Source organism: Lathyrus oleraceus, chromosome 7, assembly GCF_024323335.1.
Source record: "Lathyrus oleraceus cultivar Zhongwan6 chromosome 7, CAAS_Psat_ZW6_1.0, whole genome shotgun sequence".
Classification (NCBI taxonomy): domain Eukaryota; kingdom Viridiplantae; phylum Streptophyta; class Magnoliopsida; order Fabales; family Fabaceae; genus Lathyrus; species Lathyrus oleraceus.
In genome coordinates this window covers 496,881,176-496,902,398 of record NC_066585.1, presented here as the reverse complement: position 1 = coordinate 496,902,398, position 21,223 = coordinate 496,881,176, and the positions used below count along the sequence as shown (strand labels likewise).

The 21,223-nt window shown below is 33.5% G+C and overlaps 1 protein-coding gene across 2 annotated transcripts; it reads right to left on the bottom strand.

Moving 5' to 3' along the window:
- Positions 1–501: 501 nt before the first annotated feature.
- LOC127100975 (tRNA ligase 1) lies at positions 502–20,460 on the bottom strand. Of its 2 annotated transcripts, XM_051038289.1 has the most exons (27): positions 20,138–20,460; positions 19,536–19,979; positions 18,330–18,380; positions 18,107–18,189; positions 17,758–17,857; positions 17,004–17,082; positions 15,522–15,645; positions 14,542–14,648; positions 13,426–13,554; positions 12,887–12,951; positions 12,412–12,576; positions 11,067–11,227; positions 10,914–10,945; positions 9,796–9,959; positions 8,515–8,594; positions 7,649–7,714; positions 7,212–7,501; positions 6,464–6,574; positions 6,170–6,267; positions 4,812–4,872; positions 4,462–4,538; positions 4,293–4,364; positions 4,137–4,213; positions 2,761–2,841; positions 1,976–2,078; positions 1,684–1,842; positions 502–1,117 (listed from the first exon to the last, which is right to left on the bottom strand). In XM_051038289.1, exons 1-27 carry the CDS (start codon positions 20,288–20,290, stop codon positions 728–730), a joined length of 3,522 nt encoding a protein of 1,173 aa, XP_050894246.1. In that variant the 5' UTR covers positions 20,291–20,460; the 3' UTR covers positions 502–727. The 2 variants fall into 2 exon arrangements, with proteins under 2 accessions (XP_050894246.1, XP_050894247.1); XM_051038290.1 differs by lacking the exons at positions 18,107–18,189; positions 20,138–20,460 and having other exon boundaries at positions 19,536–19,606.
- Positions 20,461–21,223: the final 763 nt, after the last annotated feature.

Genomic DNA, 21,223 nt, shown 5'->3' with positions numbered 1-21,223 from the left:
AAAAGCTTAAAAAATATATCAAGTACATTAATTTAGCTAATAGTAATTGAAATTATGAGTAGTGTAGCACAAAAATATGGTAGCCTTTTATTTTCGAACTTGAAATGAGGTCATTTAAGATAGTGTTTGAATCCTAAAGCATTTTGTACATCTCCTCACCCTAAGAGTATTTCATCAAAAAAAGATAAAAAGAAACAATAATGCGGAATAGAAAACAAAACCGACAACTATTAACTAAATATATTTTATTCTATCAAAAGAAAAGAAGATTGAATATATTTTATCCAGAGCATTAATTTGTTTCGTTCAACTTTAAAACTATCCTAACCATTTTAATTGATTTAACATCGTTCACCAGGTTAATCTAATTTGATAACACCCTATCTTAAGAGCAATTATGAAGGGGGTGTAGAGTTAGTTGAGAAGGATTGTTTACATTTTCCTAAATTATTTGACATCGATTGTTAGCCAATTCTCTGTGTAAAGAATTTGGATAGTTGATTTGAAAACTATAATATCTAATGATTTTATTGATTGCTTTAAGAACATATAGTGCTCATGGTAAAAACCAGGCCATGATACAGCTTATATACAATATTTCTCAGGAGAAAATGCTGGCTCCTACAAAAACTTTCTCCATCATCTTCTATAGATATCTATTGTTACTTCACTCACCATGATGAGGTGATCTTGTAGATATTTTATGATGATGAGCGGCATAAATAACTCAGTAAAACTCAACCGTGCCGGATATATTGATGGGAGGATTGAAGTCAATCCGATTTGCTTTTCCCTCTGCAAACAACTGCGGTAACATGTTGGCCTCCTTGGCTGAAACCCCTTGACTAGTCCACAAGGTAATATGGGGCCATGCATTTTTTGGAAGTATCTTCTCTCCTTCTACTGAGCCAGGAAAAGCTTCGAATGCAGCCATTTTATCTGAGAAGAGCAATGCTGTCAACTCCACTGGTACCTCTTTATGCAGCCACAGACCATAATCAGCAACAGCTTTAATGCCATGACTTCTTTTGTGGGCGAGAGTAAGGTGAGCTCGATTAAGATTCTCTAAATGTTTGTCTCTAAGGAACGCATCAATCTTCGGATTATTCTTGGCAAACTGCAATTATATTAATATTATTGGGTTAAAACAGATACTGTTTAATAAATTCTAGGTTATACTACATGGATATGAAAATCCATTTTGGATAAACAAGTGGGAAAAAAATATTAAACGAGGAAAATCAAGTGTACATGAACCGCCTACAGGGTCCTTTGTGTGTGTGTGTCGTGCCTGGGTAATTTCACAGCATCTTTCAAACAAATACTAAAAGACAATAAAATATATTCTGAAAGGTAAGGTTGATATTTTCCTCAAGATAGAAATGAAATAAAAAACTGGTCTAGTTAAGAAGCATCCTCATAGCTTCCATTCTGTAACCTACACTGCAGAACTTTCACCCAACGTTTAGCTTAGAATTTGGGTTGGACTATATAGATATATATGCAGGTTAGACATATGTAGCCACTAAAAGATATAGCATAACATTTTAATTTGTTTTGCCAAGCCAATCCAGGCTGTGTCTGTCACTAAAAAACTAATCAATTATAGCTGGGCAATAGTAAGTTTTCCAACTACCATATTGAGAAAAGAGAATATCATGCAACTACAGAATTTTCCCTTACATTATTTAGGACACCTTGAATCTCAATAACTGGCAGATTGAGAGCAGCAAAAACAATGGTGCCAAACTTCCTCTTTTCAGTATCTGGAGGTGTGTAATCTCCCTTGGCAATGTTTCTCAATTGTTCCAACACTTGCTTGACTGCGAACTCAAATGGAACCTGAAGAGCATAATTGGGGATTGTAAAAAGAATCACTAGCACTACCAAATTTATCCTATCCAATTATCAAATGAATATAACTGCTGGAAAAGGAAAAAGATTAAGGTAAAAAAACAATGATAGATATATTTACCTGAACTGAATTAAAATAATCAGCATTTCGAGAGAGAATATCCCGTAATTGTGTCTCCCATTTCATCCATTCTTTTGTGTACGTACCCTTGGTAGATTCCAACCTATAACAGTAATAATCAATTTAAGATTGTCAACTTCTTAGTTTTCACTTTGCACCAAAAACCTCAAAGACAAGGAAGGTTAAAATAGACAAGCCAGTTTGCATGTGGTTGTCATCCACACAACAGATTTTACATGTCACTAATACATCAATTATGATTACATGACCACTATAGGATGGAAATATTCAAGTTTGTGGCAGTGTTTGGGGGAATGATGGGTAGAGCTATACTATATAAAGCCTCAGAGATTTTGACATTCTCATAATCAACAGAGGAAATATCAATGCTTACACAATTCAAAGTGAGATCTGACAAATGATTGAATTATATAAGGCTGCAGTTTTGACATAAAAACGTAGGAGAATATAACACACACTGAAGTTTGAAACACAGTTGTCAGAACTTGTTGAAATTTCTGAAGTACTGGTGGTGTGATTTCATCTGCAGCTAGGTTATATGGTGTGATTTTGTTGTCTTCAGGTTGTAACTATAAGTGCAAGACTCTATTCATCAATCGGTGGTGAAGTATATTAATAGATATAGAGATGGGAAGAAGTTCACAAGTCCTATTGCTGCGGTTGTAGTTATAACAGTAAAAAATCCAGTACACGCTAAACACAGTAAATACAAAATTAAGGCATAATAATGTTCACCTAACGCAGATGAAATTTCATAAACTGACCTTCCATGTCTTCTAGTGTGAAGCTTATATAGATCAATTCCTTCCTCCAAAATGCACTGCACTGCCTCGGGAAGGGGGTTCCTACAGTGGAAAAAGCACAACAAAATAAGTAATCTTACCTCAGACTTTAGCTCAAGAGATATGACTGTCCACAGTGTAGTTAAGATCGAGTGTTGGGTATGTGCTAAAGTTGTCTTTTAGTACTACGATCGGAGAAAAAACTTTTTTCGTGCACTGTGGTCAAGATCGAGTGCTGGGTCTTAAGATTTTACATGCTGAAGTTGCCTTTTGGATGACTATCATGATACGAGAATACATAATATCTTAGATGATTATCCTTGTTTATTAGATTTATGTATTTTAAGCTACTTATTTTGAACAAAGTCTTTTGAACTTGTTAAATTATGGAATGATGGTTATGAGTTATTAATTAAGGGCCCGTTTGTTTTGGCTTTTTTTAAAAATGATTTTTATAGTGTTACATATTTTAGTGTAAAAAAATTTTACAAAGAAACTTTTCATAAAAGCTTCAAATGAAAATTTGGTTTGAATAGTTATTCTTAAAATATTATTTTAGGTATTTCATCATTTTATCGAAACTTTTTTTGGATATCAAATTTTCAAAATATCACTTAATTTTGAAGCTATTTCAAATAGCTTTTCATAAAAATCATTTTTAAGATACAACTTTTCGAAAAAATTGTGATTTTGATTATGTTTTAATCTTCAATAATGTATATTTATGTTATAGAATGAATAATTCAATCTTTTAATTTATAAAAAACAAATTTAGAAAAGCTTATAATATTTTGAAAAATATTTTTTAAGAATCCATTTTCAAAAATACAAAGAAAAAATTCATTTTTTTAAAGTTAAAACAAACTGGCCCTAAATTGGTTGAATTTTGTGATTTATAGATTATTTTGTCCATGTATTATAATTTTCATGTTTTTGTGTATATATATATATATATATATATATATATATATATATATATATATATATATATATATATATATATATATATATAATATATATATATATATATATACATACAAAGATATATACCATTTTGCCTTTCACTAAGATCTTAAGTGTAGTGCTACGATCCTAATTTTACGATCTTTCACAAGCCATCCGATCCTACTTGAGATCCCGTGCCTGACTACCTTGACTGTCCAAACTTTATAAGGATAACATTTGGAATTGGGAGGGATAAATTCCATTGAATCCATCGGTCAATGTAACAATACTAGTACTAAATATAGATAAATACCGTGTGAATACTACAAGGTTGTTTTTTAAATATTAAATGGTAGAAAATTAAATAAAATGAAAACACTGCCGCGGGCGATGACTAGAATTGATGAAAGTACCTATCAGATTTCAATAATGGAATCTTCACAAGCGACCCAAAACGGTCAACTAATTCACCCTCAAACTCTTTGCGGCTCTGAAAAGCATTGGAAAAAATATTTAGAATATAATAAAATATAAACAAAAAAGAAGTAGCAAAGAAGGAAGCATAAAACCTTGCCATCATAAAGGTGATAGAACATTAACAGCACATAACCAGCATTTGGAGAGGCCTTGTCAAGATTTCCCTTAAAGAAATTGTTAAGTTCAAAGGAAGTTAGTGAAAGGTGATAAAAAATTTGTAAAAATTGGGGATCATGTCAGCAAAACAAAGCATACACATACTGGATGATTGACTCGTTGAAGCACACGAAACACGAAAACAGCTAATGCATCAAGGGAAAATGGATTTGAATCAGTTCCTGCAAAATAAAACACAAAAGAGGAATACTTCAGATGATAATGAAAAAATAGCATGTCATGCAGCTGTAACTTATTGAAAACCAAACAATACCAGTCTTGTTTCAAAGCAAAATAAATTATAAAGCTAATCAATCAAAAATGCATTCAAAACCTTAGATTCTTCGAATTTGATTCTATGCAGTGAGGAAAAAAGTCATTGGATAATAAAACTATAAAACAATAACATCAATTATAGATTTAACACAATTTCAGGATTGGGTAACAAAGATAACCTTCAGATTCAGGCACAACTGGGACAGCAGATGCCCTGGTTCTGTGACACATGTCTTCGATCTGCATATATGACAAGTGTTTTTTAATGCATAACAATTTTAATAAGTAGATGAAACAAAGCTAACAAAAAGTCAAGAATGACTACAGTAGATTAATAAACCAAATACAAAAACCAAGTTTTTCTCTCATTAAAGTTTCATAAATACCACCTGCTGTTAGGCAGATGGAGCCACTTGCTGGATATCGATTTTTGAAGGAAATGCTATAGAAAAACGAGGAATACTGCTGGGGTTGAAAACAGGCCCTAGTAAGTTAGTTTTCTGTTACTAGTTAGTTAGCAGCCTATAAATGGGAGGCTTTTTTTTTTACTTAGGAAGTGGAAAAAACAGTGTTGACTGTTGACTAGAGATTTATCAAGTGCAGAAAGGAGTGTTCCTTTGGTGTATAGGGAAGTATTCCTTTGGCATATTCCTTGTTGTTAAGAGTCCCACATCGGACAATATATGACCTGAACATGTATTTATAAATATGGACGATCCTCACCCTACAAGCTGGTTTTGTAGGATTGAGTTATGCTTTTCTTAACATGGTATCACAACCTGGTTTTAAGAACCATTGGGTCACCTACTATCAGGTTTCCACTATTGGGTCACCCATCATTTATTTCAACGCTCCAAACGTGCAATCTTGGGTGTGAGGGAGTGTTTTAAGAGTCTCACATCAGACAATATATGACTTGAACATGTATTTGTAGGATTGAGTCAGACCCATGGGTTACCATTGTTCTTTTTCCTGTTGTTTTTTCTATTGAAGATTAAGAAATATTTCCAAATATCTCTTCTTTTCTCTTTTTCCTGTCCTATCAGTATCTTTGTTAGAATTTAATTATTTCTAAAAGAAGATTCCTAACACATAACCAAAATCCCTGACAGGCACACACTAAAACTAATCTATTCATACTAGACAAATGGAAAAATGAATTGACAATTCATTCTACAGCCAGTGTATCACATACTTATTTTCCGATGATGTCACACGGCATGAAACCGCAACGTACTCTATGCATGGTACAAAACCCAGCTTTGCCCATTGGTGTGTTCTCCCTCGTTTTTTGGGGGATACTGTGATTCACTATTATTTTAGCATCAGATTCCCTATTATTTGTATAGTATGTAACGTATATAGTATAATTTACCAGTAAAAAAATTATAATATTATTTTATATATTAGGAATTTAAATTTAAAATGAATATAGGAAAATATACATAATTGTAAACTACGGGGGAGAAAGACGAAAAAACGGAGGGATGGAAGAAAAAGCCCCATAGGCCATAACAAAATTATATAGAGCACTGACCTGTCTCCAAACTTCTTCATTCGGGGCATTTTTGTCAGCAAGCATTATAGACTTCGGTTTCTTTTTACGCTCCTCAGCAACTTTCTGCCAATATTTTCCTGTTGATATTCCACAGGACAGAATTGATAAAATATATACTCATTCAAGAATATTGGCATTATGAAACCAAAAGATAATTCCAGCAATTTTACAACTTCCATAGATATGAACAACGGAGAATGGGGTGCATAATACTCATTTAAGTGAACCTTTCCAATTTAAGAATTCCATTTTTAACTTTTGTTGAGATTTTACCTTTAATCAGATCACCCATGAGACTATGAACTGGTCGATCATCTCCTAGTAGTCCTCCTGGTGCATTTAGCAATTCTTTGCAAAGGGCGGACTTTGCACAACCTGGTATTCCTGGAAGAATGCAAAATCCCTTGAACGTGAGTTTTAAACACAGAAAAAGGTAAACAAAACATCTGAAAAGGAAATTGCTCACATCAACAATACCGGAATCAACTATGCCTTAATCACACCCACAATCATTCAGCAAAAAGACTAATGCAAAACCTCCTCCATAAACCTTAATCAAAGGTGACACCAGCAAGTCATATTTGAATTTTCCTTGAAACTCTTGCTTTAAATTTGATTGATTACAAACACAATAACCTAAAAAGCTAGAAACTGTAACTTAATTCTAATAACTTGTTTCTGAAAGAGCACTGGAAGGAGAAGTCATTAAACTCAGACAATCAATTTCTCAGTCCTGACTCAATTAATTTCATTCAAATAGTAGTAACTGGAAATTGTTTCAGGTGTACTTGAACAGTTCACAAAAGATAAAAGCAGTCAAGCAATCAACTTGCCCGCATATTTTATTATGCTTCACCTATCATGGTATAAGTGGAAACCTATGCTTAAAAATCGTGTTTAAGATGTTTAAATTTCTAATAACGTAATTGAACGTCTCTTGATCATCAAATTTTTTCGAAGATGATGATGACAAAGTAAATCTAAATGTTGAGAATGTCAACAAGAGTAGTGAAAGAATTACCAGGAAAAAATACAATCATCCCTTCATCTTTTGGAACTGTATCTTTGACTGAGATATTAGGCCCTGATGGTGCTATATCCCGCTCTGATACAAGATCACCTTCTTCATCCTGGCCTCCCTCAACAATGGCCAAGAAATCTTCAGTCCTAACTAAACTACCAGCAGAACCTATTAGAGCTTGGTTCTGTGGACTACGTTTTGCAAACTGTTCAAGGAAAGGTTCAGCTTCACTAAGATATATTGATGATGAAAGTTGCTTATTTCCACACTTTCTTCTTATATAGACAGCCCTGCAAGCAGAGTAAAGAACTTAACCAGCAGCATCAACCACGGTAGGAAAAAGATAAAAAGGACAGAGCTAAAGAGATATAACAATGACTCTAAGCAGAAACCAAACAATAGTTAGTTGTCATCCAGAAGAATGCTTCAGGAATTACCATTCATCAAGCATCTTGCTAAGTTCTCTTTGCTTTCCTTGAGAGGTTCCCCATATTTTCATTTGTCTGTGACATTGAAACAAAGCAAGGAAAAAAAATAGTTTGGATTACAACTTTACGTGACACCATGTATATGTATGTATTGCAACTTCTACTATATTGAAATTTGAAATACCAATAACAAGTTATGCAGCTAATACTAAATGATGCTGATAGATACTGATTCAAAAATCAAGGAAGCTATGAAACAAGAGATGGAATTTTATTGATGAATTTGGGTTAAGAAAAATGAATACAAGATGTTTTTGTTTCTCCCAGGATTTTGGGAGCCTGAGATTCTCTCCCCCAAAACCAACTTACAACTAGACAAAATTCCAAATATTCTCTCCCCCTCGCTTTGAAGCATGTCTCCCAATTATGTTCAATTTCAATCTCTAACCTAAATTGTCAATCCTGAACTGCTTAACAAATGGGTAACACAATTAAATTGAGAAATCAACGTCTAATATTCTTTAATGCCTTCGATAAGGTTATGGAATGTCCAAAATTCAAGCATTTCTATCAAAAAGTATTTTTTTTCTTGATCAAACTGCATTGACATTCAAATTTAACACACTTTTCTACACCTAATGAAAAGCTCCATACAAAGCATGTCCATCCAGCAAAACTTAAGTTAATGAATAAATTGCTCACATATCACACATGCACATCAATCTCAAACCACAAACATGAAATTGTAACTGGGAAATGCATATGAAATTATTTATTATATTCAGCTAGCCAATATTCTCGAAGACACTGACTATAACATAGCTCATACATTATAAACTAGAATTCTGATATAAAGTGCAAGATAGGCAACTTACCTCAGGTAATAAGCCTTGTAAGCACCTGGACCTTCTTTAAATAGAATTGACAAGCCATTTCGAATGAGAAAAGTTCGCAACTGGGACAATTATCCAACATAAGAACAATAATTAGAATTATATATTAAGAATAAATAGTCTGTATCAAATATTTGACATAGTTAGTGAATGGAGTCATTCCTGGTAACAAGAGGCATGGGATGACATTTTAAAATATATTTCAAAGCAATATAAAACTTCACATTCGGTTCTTGAAATCGTAAAGGTCGGGTAATTTAGTTCTCTAAATTTATGAAATGGATAAACCATCCCATAAATTGAAAGTCGTAGGTCAATTTAGTCCCACGTCATGAAAATCACTACTTTCTGAACTATCATCCATCATCTATAGAAGAGTAAAGCGGCAGTTCCTTAAAATTTTGAGGACCAAAATAGTGATTTACTTGAAACAGAAGGCACGGATAGTGATTCAAAATCAGGGCATGCAGATATTATTAAAAACAAGGAAGATGCTTCAAGAAAGATGAAGGACATGTGATATTAATGCAGTTGAAACCATAGTGTAACATCATAATTTAGTACAAAATAATACATAATATAAAGTTTAATTCTTGATAAATATTTTTTAATGAATATTGGCACATGGTAAAACTCATTATCAAAAAATGTCAACTCGTGTGAAGTAGTCAACCCTTAAAAACTTCGACAATACATAAACTTTTAAGAGACAGACAGAATAATGATGATGACCTCTTTTTAGTTCTTGTTTCTACCTTAAATTGACTGGCGATTTTCAATAGAAGGGGTTATTTTCCATTTCTTATATTTATTTAGGAGTAAATCCTCAGATCCTTACAATTTTGAGGATCAAAATGGTGATTTACTCGAAACAGAAGGCATGGATAGTGACTCAAAATCAGGGCATGCAGATATTATTAAAAACAAGGAAGATGCTTCAAGAAAAATCAAGGACACTTAATATTAATGCAGATGCCACCATAGTATAACATCCTAATTTAGTACAAAATAATATATAATATAAAGTGTAATTCTTGGTAAATATTTTTGAAATAGACATGCACAGATGGTAAAACTCATTATCAAAAAAATGTTGACTCGTGTGAAGTAGTCAACCCATAAAACTTCGACAATACATAAACTTTCAAGAGACAAAGACATTAATGTTAGAAATATATACAGGCAACAGTTTGCCATACCAATGCATGACTAACAAGATTTTAACAAAGCATTTTTTTATAGATTTCAAACATGGATGCATACCTTATATGTAAGAAACTTCAATTTGACCATTAAATTTGCATCTTCGTCAGCAAAGTCATCTCTTTCAATACTGGTGCTATCACTTTCATTTATACTGCTGTTCTTAGAAATTTCGGCAACTTTCCCCTTGTCTGCCTTGAATAAATTGATATCAACAAAAAATCCTGGAAACACATCAAGGTGACAGAAACTTGTACAAATCAATAAATATAATGAGCGGCATATATATGCTTTGCATAAATCATTATCAACATACCGGCGTATCAGTTGGTCAGGTATAAAAATTTATAGTGTTTCATTCAATAAGCTCGCATACCATATTCAGTAATAGTTGAGTGAAATGTAACACCATCCATATCCCAAAAAAAAACTTTAGAATTTAAGTTTTAACCAAAATTGTCAAGTGTTTCTGCATATCAAGCATCCTAAGATACAGAATGCTTATGTTTATGAAAATTAGCCACGGGATTAATAACTCATAACCCAAATTTCTATTGGAGCTTCGAAGAGCAAATTACTAATGCATTCATTGCATGTGCACAAGGTGAACTCAGAGTCCCTTCCAGTAAACTTTAAGACTAGTTAAAACACATGATTCTAGTGTCTTTTTTTTGGGTGAAGTGACTCCAGTATCAAGCCATATGGACTAGCCTCACTAAACTTTATTCATGCTCAAGTACATCTTTCCGTTATCCCTTTCCCCAGGGGGAAATTACAAAAGAAAAAAAAATTATGGTGAAATTTCCTACTTAGAATCAAATACTACTTACTCATGAAAGACTATCCGTGCATCATTAGCTAAACAAAAACGTTTAGATGAACGAAAATTGCTTAATCTAAACAACTTAAAGAAATATTTCCCCGTTCATTAAGTAACCACAACTGTGAAACACATGCTCCAAATTCAATGAAGTGATAAAAATTGTCTAATACAAATTTTAAAATATCTCTCAAATGCAACTACTGAACGTCCAAACCCAGAAAACATACCAAAGAAGACCACTACATTGTAGATTAACAATATATCTGGGTGCCTAGAAGAAAGCCAGCAAACTAGCTTTACAATTTTCAGACAAAGTAACTGGATATCGTAAAAAAGAGGAAAACATAATATTTACCTCGATAAAGTGGCCATAATCCTGGTCTATGCCTGAAAAAACCAAACACTTAGTTACTCATAATGGTATCAAAGAAATGTATGATGTAAAATAATGAAAGGTTATAAAAGATTTTTCATAAAATTGAACAAGAAAATGCAATTGAGAGTAAACCTCATCTCTTTTTGGTATCTCCGGAAAGCAGAATCACTGTGCACATGAATGACCATTTTATAGAAAAGATCGTCATTTGATATGGCACCAACTTTGTGGAAGTTATGATAACATTTGAATGCAGCAGGCAGGCGTTTTTCCTTCATCAACCGAATGATTTCCTGATTCAAAACCAAATCAAAGCTATGACTATGAACTGAACAGAAGATAGTAAAGCACGTGGTAGAAAGAAGTGGAATCTATAATGAGGGAAATGTAAATAAAAATGTTAATGCTTCTAAGAATTGTGATTTGAATCATTTGTTGAGAAAAATAACTCAAAGCTAGGACATATTACAAACAGAGTTATTAATAGCGGATAGCGGAGCGGAGTGGTCGACCCCAAAACTAGGATAGCGGGATAGCGGATAGCGGGATAAGTTTTGTTGACTTTTAGAATTGACTGTTTTTTAGATTAAATATATAAATAATCTATATAAATAAATTATTTTGGATGAACATTAAAAAGAATATTAAATTAACAACACAAAAGTTTTATAGAAGTTAAATTTATAAAATAAAAATATCTGATGTATGATATTATTATTTTCATTATTTAATGTTATTATATTTGTTAAGAGTCCCACATCGGACAATATATGACATGAACATGTGTTTATAAGTGGGGGTAGTCCTCACTCTACCAACCGGTTTTGTAGGGTTGAGTTAGGCCCAAACCACACATTCTTAACAATATTTATTAAATTTAATATTATTTTATTTATTAAGTTTTATTACCATATATAAACTAAGGGTTAATATGCTTTTTTTTTTAACATAAGGCCCATTTCAGGCCATTTCAACCCACTTTAGTTTTGTTTTCAGTAAAAAAAAAGCCTTTTTATTCTTAAAAAGTCCATTAAAGCCTAATTACTCTCTTTCTTCTTCCTTTCTTCTCCGCCGCCGCTGCTTTCTTCTTTCTTCTCTGCCGCTGCTTTTCTTCTCCCTTTCTTCTCCGCCGCATCTGCAAAACAACCGCATCTGCAAAACAACCAAGAAACACAGCCGGAGAGAAGAAAAAAAGCAAAAGTCGATTAACCGCTCTGCTCAAGGTGCGGCCCACGACCCGCAACGCCGCTCCGCCACCCTCTTCTCGCGCGGCTGGTGGCCGCTCCAGCCGGACCGCCCGGGATCACGCCTTTCCCGGCCGTGATTGATAACTCTGATTACAAACTTAACACGAAGAAATATGCAGTTTGGCAATATAATAAAAGCTAGAACATATGACAAACTTAACACGAACAAAATATGGTGAAATTAAAATATTTCCATCTGTAAAGTTAAACATGTGATAGTCTAGACTAACCTGCAATTTTTTTGTCGAATAGTCTGTCGGATGGGCTTGTAAAAATTTTGAAACAACAGATTTGTCTGCATTTCTTGAATGCATATCACCAGCATCAGTCCCAGACCAGTCTGAGTAGTCAGGACAAAATGAGCTACCAACGTTCTCAAGAAGCGCTTTCATTTGCTGCAGAAGCATTCCAAATCACAATATCAAATTGCTTTAAATTCATCTAGATTCAGATCCACCCAATTTTGTTCCTAAATGATATTTCCATAGTTCTGGAGAGACAGGCAGAGACACAACAGTACCATCCTGGACCGAGGAAGTGGGCAACCCAAAGTTCATGCTAGATAGGGTTCTACTGTTGTCTCTATGTCACTGTCTCTCCTAAATTGGCATGATGGCGATATAAACTAAATTGAGAGGGTCCATATCCACATCAAGAATTGCAACATCACAACTCTAAATCATGGCAATAAAGTTTAGCCAGTACCTGTTTTTCATCAGATCTATTGGCAGCACAAATTTCCCTTAGACTTGGACCGAAATCAAGGGCAGCTGAAATCAAAAACAATTTTTTTTTATTATTTAAATTCCAATACATACTTTGACCACCATTTAGAAGTGTCAGGAAAGCATGTTTTTTTAGGGGGTTCCAATTTTATTTGTAGTTCTAATTATAAATGCTGCAAATACAATTATATATTCTGCAATTAGTTGTATAAATTGTTATACTCAGCCCATTAATTAGGCCTATTAGGTATATCATTTTTTGAACAGTTCTGTGATTGTACTCTAATTACTTTCAAAATAATATTCAAAAAATTATCCCCAATGCTATAATAATTATAATTATACTCTGATTTTCAGGAACCTTGGACAAAATAATAGTTCAAAGATCCCAAGGATGGGTACACCTTAGACAATGCATCAACTAAGAAAATGAGTATGTAATAAACATCAAGGCATCAACTAAGAAAGTCAGAGTAGCTAGCAGCTTAGACATAATATTTCGAGAATCAATAAGCATACCTCCATCAGCAGGTGGAGGAGGAAATTCCTTCAAAATTTTCTCTATATGGTTTGAACTATCTTGGTTCACAAGACGAGCCACAAGACCTTCTAAAATTTCACCTTGGGCTTTCACATGGTCTTTTGAACCTGCAGTTATGAAAATATATGTAACTTTAACAAAAAGCTCATGCAAAGATGATTGAGCATAAAAATGAGACAAGTGATGGCCAAAAATGAAATAATGAAATTTGAAACTAAAATTACATGTGGGATGAAATTGAAACTAGAAGAAATCAACAACTAAAATCCTACTTAACTTCGAAACATTACATTATATTCAAACAATCAGATTGACTTCACAAAAACATTGCTTGTCCAGGGTGAAAGTCAGGAGGGAAATAGGGTCGGGTTTGGGGGAATGGATCCAAACCAATCAAGAACCTTCAGTTTGGACCGGATAAGGTTCGGTAATTTTTATTTTGGGGGAGGGAGCTTGATCATACTCGAGTTCGCTCCAGTCACATCATCGGGTTAAATTTTATTCAAAACTTTTGATTTAAAAATATGTAAAAAAAAGAGAATATAGAACAGTATATTTGACAGAGAATAAAGTTAATATTAGGTCAAGTTGATCACATTTCAATTTTCCCAAGCCAACACCCGACCCAACCTAGATCAGTTTCATTTCCTTTTCACCTGAATTAACTACTCAAACCAATCCCATTTCACTTCTGTTGCAGTTATGTTGATCAGATTCTCAATAAGGCCTATAGAAAGATTTGAGGGTAGTCATAAAACTACCAACAGTAAAATAAATTCATCGTAGCCCTTCATTCATTTTAAAGGTTTTAATAACATATTCTTCTGAGTCATCTTTTGAAATCAGCTTCAATCAATCATCCTGTGGATGCTAGTGCAGTAGTGATTGCCTAGCTCTGTAAGCCAAAGGAACTAAATTCAATACCCACTGAAGACTGTACGACCCTCCCCTCCCTCTAAATAAATAATAATATTCCCCCTCCCCTATTTTTTTTTTATAAAATAACATTTTCGATTATATACCATTTCTTCATATATATGGGCCGTGAGACACAAAGTCAAGTTAAATAAATAGTGATAACTCAACATTCATACCTGGTACAGATACGTCTGCAATTTCATCAAGAGCCTTGCATACAGAAGTTGCAGTACCTTCCTCACATAAGGCATCATAGGCAGCAAAGAAGGAAGAAGCTGATTTTCTACATTTACACAATGGTTTAAGTGAAACAATTTTTCTTAAAATTCTTATACAATTTAAGCAGATGACATCAATGATGAAAATCCTAGTCAAAATGTTCACCTTGAAATAAAATAGCCAAAGACAAACCTTAATAAATAATCCCTCCGTTCCTTTTTAAGTGTCTCTTTTTTGAAAAAGTTTTGTTTCTTTTTAAGTGTCATTTACAAAGTTCAAGGTAGTATTAATTGTATTTTGTCAAAATTACCCCTAAGTAATTATTATAGAGAGAAAAAGTAAAATGAAAATAAAAATAGCTAAGGGTAATATAGGTAAAAGGAGAATTGTTGTTGAAAAAGTAACAATAATGATTAGGTTTCTTGGTATGTGTAAAAAGTCAAAAAATGACACTTAAAAAGGAACGGAGGGAGTAATAATTAGCTCAAAAGAATATTTTCCTCAAATGGTCATTCAAAATCTAATTGAAACGTGTGTACTGATGCTTATAACTCTAGGCCTCGGGTACATATGGCTAGACCAACTTAATAATTGAACAGAAAAAAAAATCTGAAAAAGTTTTACTATTATGTATTTATAGAAAGAAAAGCTGATGTCATAGACCGCAAACCTCTAAGAACTTGATAAATATAATACTAATTTGTCAGATTTTAATCACATGGGAATTCACATTTCATAAACAAATGGTATTCATTTTGAAAGAAAAACTACTAGTGTTGCAACATATAAGTAGAAACGTCCCGGTGCTTCTCATGAAACATAAATTAATTTCAGTATATCGAAATTCTTTGAAGAAACCAGATTTTAAAAGAAATAATTATCATACTTGAGTCATCTCGAGTAATAAAGATCGTCTATTTAAATACTAAATGTTCACCTTGTTGAGAACAACCACACATGATTTGTTGGTAATCGCCATTTTCTGCAAAAAGCGATTATCTCGGGGGTTGAATAGAACTTTGGCTTCCCATTGCCCAATTCAGTGACTGCTGTAACCACCACTGCTCAGAGCAAGAAATGCCAATAAATATATGATAGGAAATAATGCTATGTGAAATTCTATATAAAACACATCTTTGAACATAAATAACAGAAGTATGAAGCATTATCAGGTTCTTACAACAGCAGACTATTCATTCCATGTCAGAAATAACTCAGACAGTAAGGTAATAACCATTCCCTTTTAAACTCATCATCCTGGAGAAAACTACAAACCATGGCTCTTTCAATTGTACTGACATTGAAGATTGTGTATCAGAAAGGATAAGATACAGCATTTGCTGAAAGATTCCTGACAGGTGTAGAAATTATAACTAAGGCACAGTACAAGAAAACTCCACACTCATGCATACATCTGGAATATAGATCTATCTAAATTTCCTTACAATTCAAACATGAAATCTAAGTGGCCAAAAGAAGATAATTTGACCTATATTTAATGGGCTTAAACATGTTCTTGGTCCCTATGATATTTCTCATCTTTTGTTTGTCATTTTAGATAATTATTTTTAAAATGTCCCTGTTATATTTTTTTAATTCCATTCCATCCTTATCATTATTAGCATGATACTGTTAATTGCTGATGTGGCTCATGGAAGGCCATCTCAGCACGGCACATGGCTGATAGCTAAATGACACGTCAATTCACACCTATTTTTTTCCACATCAACCATCTCCTTTTTGGAGAATGACATTAGGTGTGTGCTTCTCTCCATCTCCTGCCCATTTCTCTTTTCCTTTTCACCTTGAAAATCCCCTCTAATTCCCCTTTGTTGAAGTTGTAACCCTTCTTCCCTCTCACCCTCATTATCTTTCTGTTTCTCTCTTACAGAAACCACACCCCTTCTCAAATTTGCTACTGTTTTGGGCAGTTTTGGAATATTAGGGCTCTGTTAAAGCAATTATAATATTATTCTTTTATTTCATGTTTTATGATTGGGTCAGTCTTACTTTATTTTAGCTGGGGGGCTGCAAAAAGGAAAGGGAGAAGGAGATAGTGTGACAGGGACCAAGAAAAGTTGTATAAAGTATCATCATAGAAAATATCACACATGCGCATGATGCTAATAGCAAGGATGGGAATGAATATAAAGTATATAATAAGGGTGGGGTAAGTTGGGAAAAAAAGGATTACAACAAAAAATGAGGGATATACTAGAGACCAGGAACATATGTAAGTCTTTTTAAGCATAAAAATCGGGTAAATTTCAGTTACACAGTAAAATCCATCCTTTGGTGAATAAAAAATTTTAATTGCATTTTCCAATTTGGGCCTTGTTTTTCAACTGAATCTAAAGACAGATATATTATTCAAAATAACAAGAAGCATTCTGAACCAAAAGTAAATTAAAAAAATTACCGTAATCTTCATGAGGACGCTGTCCATGGTCTCCGAGAACAGCAGTTACTAATTCCATTGAAATGCACATATGGTTTCTCTGAAAGAGCAGATGTTAGTAATGTTCATTTCTTCAGCTTGAACACAAAAAATAATGAAGTTAAATGAAGTAACAGAGTACTATAGTATATCAATTTATAATTATACAGTGAATACAACCAACAGCCACGAGAACTGGAAAATCTTTTGGGAAGGGAAGCAAATCTTCTGTCAAAAAGATAAACAAAATGCAAGTATGCCTAGCTTCAAAACATGAAATACAGAAAACTAAATGACCATAAACCATGTATTGAATAGCTATCATATTATTCACAAGCCTTAATCATTTTCACACTTTAATCATCAACCCTACAGGTGGTCCGAAAACACAGCCCACAAAAAAAAAGAGGGAAAATTTCAGTAGATGGAGATTAGCAATTAATAACAAATATTAAAATTAAGGAACTCATATTGTAATTTAAATTATTCTCCTCAGCCCTCAACAATTGAACCAGGAAATGCATCCGGAATTCTGCAGATATATGTCTTATTAGCCTACTGGAGAAAAATTTAGAAACTAAAAAAAACTCCTGCATATTATTTCTAATTCCATGCTCTCAAATAGCTGCAATTACCCAACATGTTTGCAGCTAAAACTGATCACATCTTAGGAGATGCATTTCCTAACACTCTACATAATCCATGATGCTATTAAATTTAATTCTTTTAATTTCACCTCAAGAAAATTATTAAATTCAGCCTGCATTTCTGAAGCCTTGGTTGCCCAAGCCTCACGAAACATCCGCCCAAGAACAAATACACCAACAGCAGTATATCTGCATAGAGAGGGGGGGAAAAAGCATAATCAACAACAAAAAACTAGGTAAAGTGAAATAATAAAGTAAATGCATTCAGAAACGGATCGCAACAACAATCATATTCCTAACAAATAATTCTGAAAATTTCATGCTATTTGCCATTTGCTCATGACCATCAATCACAACAAAGAGGGGGGAGAAAACATCAAGCGCAAGCTAAATAAAAAGGGGGAACATAAAGAGAGACGTAATCGCTTGTGAGCATACATATTTCCAAAACTGTTTTTTGCATAAGCTCCACCCTCATGACCCGCATACATAAAAAGAGAACCAGAGTGTTTAAGTGAAACCTGCACACACAAGTCAATAAAATCAAGTCCATGACTTAAGATCAGTCCAATCAAAGTTCATCCAATTAGTATTCCATTAACCACAAAAAAACTAAAAACTTACAGAACTGTATGCAAATACAACACTACAACCACCATACCTCTAACGTAGCTGCACCTTTTGATACCAGCTCAATCATCCTTGACCTTGTCTGGAGGAACATAGAATACTGATAAGTAAAAGTTTTCAAAACTACAAAAACGTAAGTAAATGCAGAATAGGGAAAATGATTTCATTATCCAGAAGAATGCAAATTCTCAGTCAAAAACTATTCAAGTAAATTCAGACACAACCAATTAATAAAATTCTCTTCAATATTGTTTCTAAAAAGTTATGATCATCATGCATAACAATAAACTGTACTGTTGTTGGGATCATTCTCTTAGAGTCTATACGTAAAAACACTGATTCCCTCATCCATGACAGAACTTCTGTTGCTAGCTAATGTGCAAGTATTTGGAGGGATATTATAGCTAACATCCTTGATAACAAAGAAATCCTTTCAATGTGTAGCACCATCACTACGGATTAAAGATGTGTTTGACACAACATCACACCGGTTACCTTCAATACGTCCATTTTCATAAAAATTCTCGATGTTTACGTGTGAGTGTCGTGTCTGCAGTCTGTGCTTCTTCATAGTTTTCAAGAGACAGTTTCCTTTCTGAAATTGTAATTTCATCCTACTATTACTGTATATGGAGTAGCATATCATCAAGGTTATTTATTCCTAGTTGTTAAGCTCCAGACAGTTGCTAATTAGTCATAACTGTTATAGTAGATACTAGATAGTTATATTTCAGTTATTTGGCCATAACTGAGACTGGGTTAGTTAACCTATGCCAAACACAATTAATACTTGGAGTAATAACCTATAAAGCACGGACACCCCGAAAACAACACCGACATTGACACAATGATGCCGGTAATAATTTGAAAAAATGAAAAAATTAAACGTAATCACAAGTGTCGGTGTCGGTGTCGGTGTCTGGCTAAGACGCCCTTTTTTCAAAAGTGTTGATGCTACAGAGGTACTAACTGCGAATGCAAGAGCAATTCAGTCTTTTCTATCATTTTTCTCACAAACACTCTCCAACATCAACTTCATACAATCATACACCTCCCAACATCCTAAATTTCCACAGAAACTAAAATATATGGTGTGTATGATTGTCTAAGACAATATCTGATTCGAATAAAAACATATGAAGTAAGAAAATTCATCAAATATTCACATAACAAATTACAACATTATAAGCTCCAATCATGAAAGCCAAACAGAAAAACTAAGACATGAATGATATACCTCCTGATCCGACTTTTCATTTTCAAACTTGGGGTAGAAAGTTGCTCTGATTTGAGCATGTCCATAAGTGGAACTATCAACAGTAAAATTCTCCAACAGATTACCGCTAAACAACTTACTCAAAACAGCACTACCACCACTTTTCTGAGTCGAAGCCACGTCAACACCATTGCCTGAACCACCAACATTCCCTTTACCCACCGGTGTGCTTTCAACATTAGTTACAGTGGCTCCTCCACTAACAGTTCCATAAGATTTCGGTTTCCAAATCGCCGTTGAACCTTGGGAATTAATCACCTTATTAGCATGTTGAACCTTCGTTTGCCCGCTATTTTCACCAATATGAATTCCCGAAAGTTTGTTAGTAACGGTTTCCGCATCTCCAATAGACGATACTTGCGGTTCAGTTTTTGGTTTCGGTTTCCATCTTTGTTCTCCACTTCGCTGCGAAAAACAGATAAACAAACTCCGTATTCAGAAAATTAAACATTAGCACCGATCATCGGAATAACGATTATCGTGAACGATTTCTCAAATTTCAATTGCAACGGTAACGATAATCGAGTTCACGAGAAATGAAAAACGGAATCGAGAATGAGTACCTGATTGCGATGCATTATTAGTAGTGAGGGAGATAGGGTCGAGTAAGGGTGAGAGAATGGAAGGGAAATGAAGGTTCTAGATTGGAAGGTAGAGAAAGGAAAAGAAGGTAGAATGTGAGAGAGATTGCAGAGTAGTCTTTGCGGTGCCGACATTCAAGGGGTGGCAGAGAGGGAACGGCGAGAGCACGCACGGTGCTTAGCCAGTATGATGACGGCGAGATAGAGGCGGAGAGAAGGAAGCAGTAACTCGGCGAGATAGAGGCGGAGAGGAGGAAGCAGTAAAAAAAATGTATTCATAAAAAGTAAACCTTTTAAATCTTGACCGTTATATTAAATAGAGCCACGCGTCATTCATCTAAAATGAAAGTTATGGAGAAATAAAATTCAATTTGGTTTAGGACAAAAACTAAGATATTTCTTAGTCATTAAGATAAACAAATTAGAGTAATTAATCTTTACTTTAATTTATTTTTTTATTACGTTGTCTTTTGGTAGAAAGGAAAAGATATATTCAAGTATTTTGTTGAAATATTGGATCGTGATGTTTTAGATTTTTATCTATATATATTTTTCTACATGATATGCATGAATTAACTTAATTTTAGTGAAAATAAAAATTATTCTTGTGAGTGATATTACATTTATCTCATTTTAGTATAATTGTTTGAAAATCTAATTTTTTGACCAAGATTTCTTAAAGTATTTGGACTTTCTCAATAGAATTTCTTAAGAAGCAAAGATTACATGTTAATAGGTCATATTCCTTCGAGGTTTGATATATCTTTTTCTCCTTGATTCTTTGAAAAAGGTTATTTCAAAGGAGATTGGTTTGAAAAAGGATTTCGAAAGAGAAAACTCCTTTTTGGAGTCATTAGCGTCTAAACGGACACGTTTATCCGCTATTGTAAATATACACACGCGTCAAAATATAAACATAATTTTTATTTGGTTTTAATTTATATATATATATATATATATATATATATATATATATATATATGAGAGAGATTATTATTGGAATGGAAGTTATATTTTGAAAGAATTGTGAAAAATTACAAAAAAACCAACTTTGATAGTTATACATAT

Coding starts and splice junctions, on each gene's coding strand:
- LOC127100975 (XM_051038289.1), bottom strand. CDS start 20,290: ATGTCGGCACCGCAAAGACTACTCTGCAATCTCTCTCACATTCTACCT. Junction 6,268..6,463: donor CATGGGTGATCTGATTAAAG/GTAAAATCTCAA, acceptor GAATATCAACAG/GAAAATATTGGCAGAAAGTT. Junction 2,079..2,760: donor CACACTAGAAGACATGGAAG/GTCAGTTTATGA, acceptor TTACTGTTATAG/GTTGGAATCTACCAAGGGTA.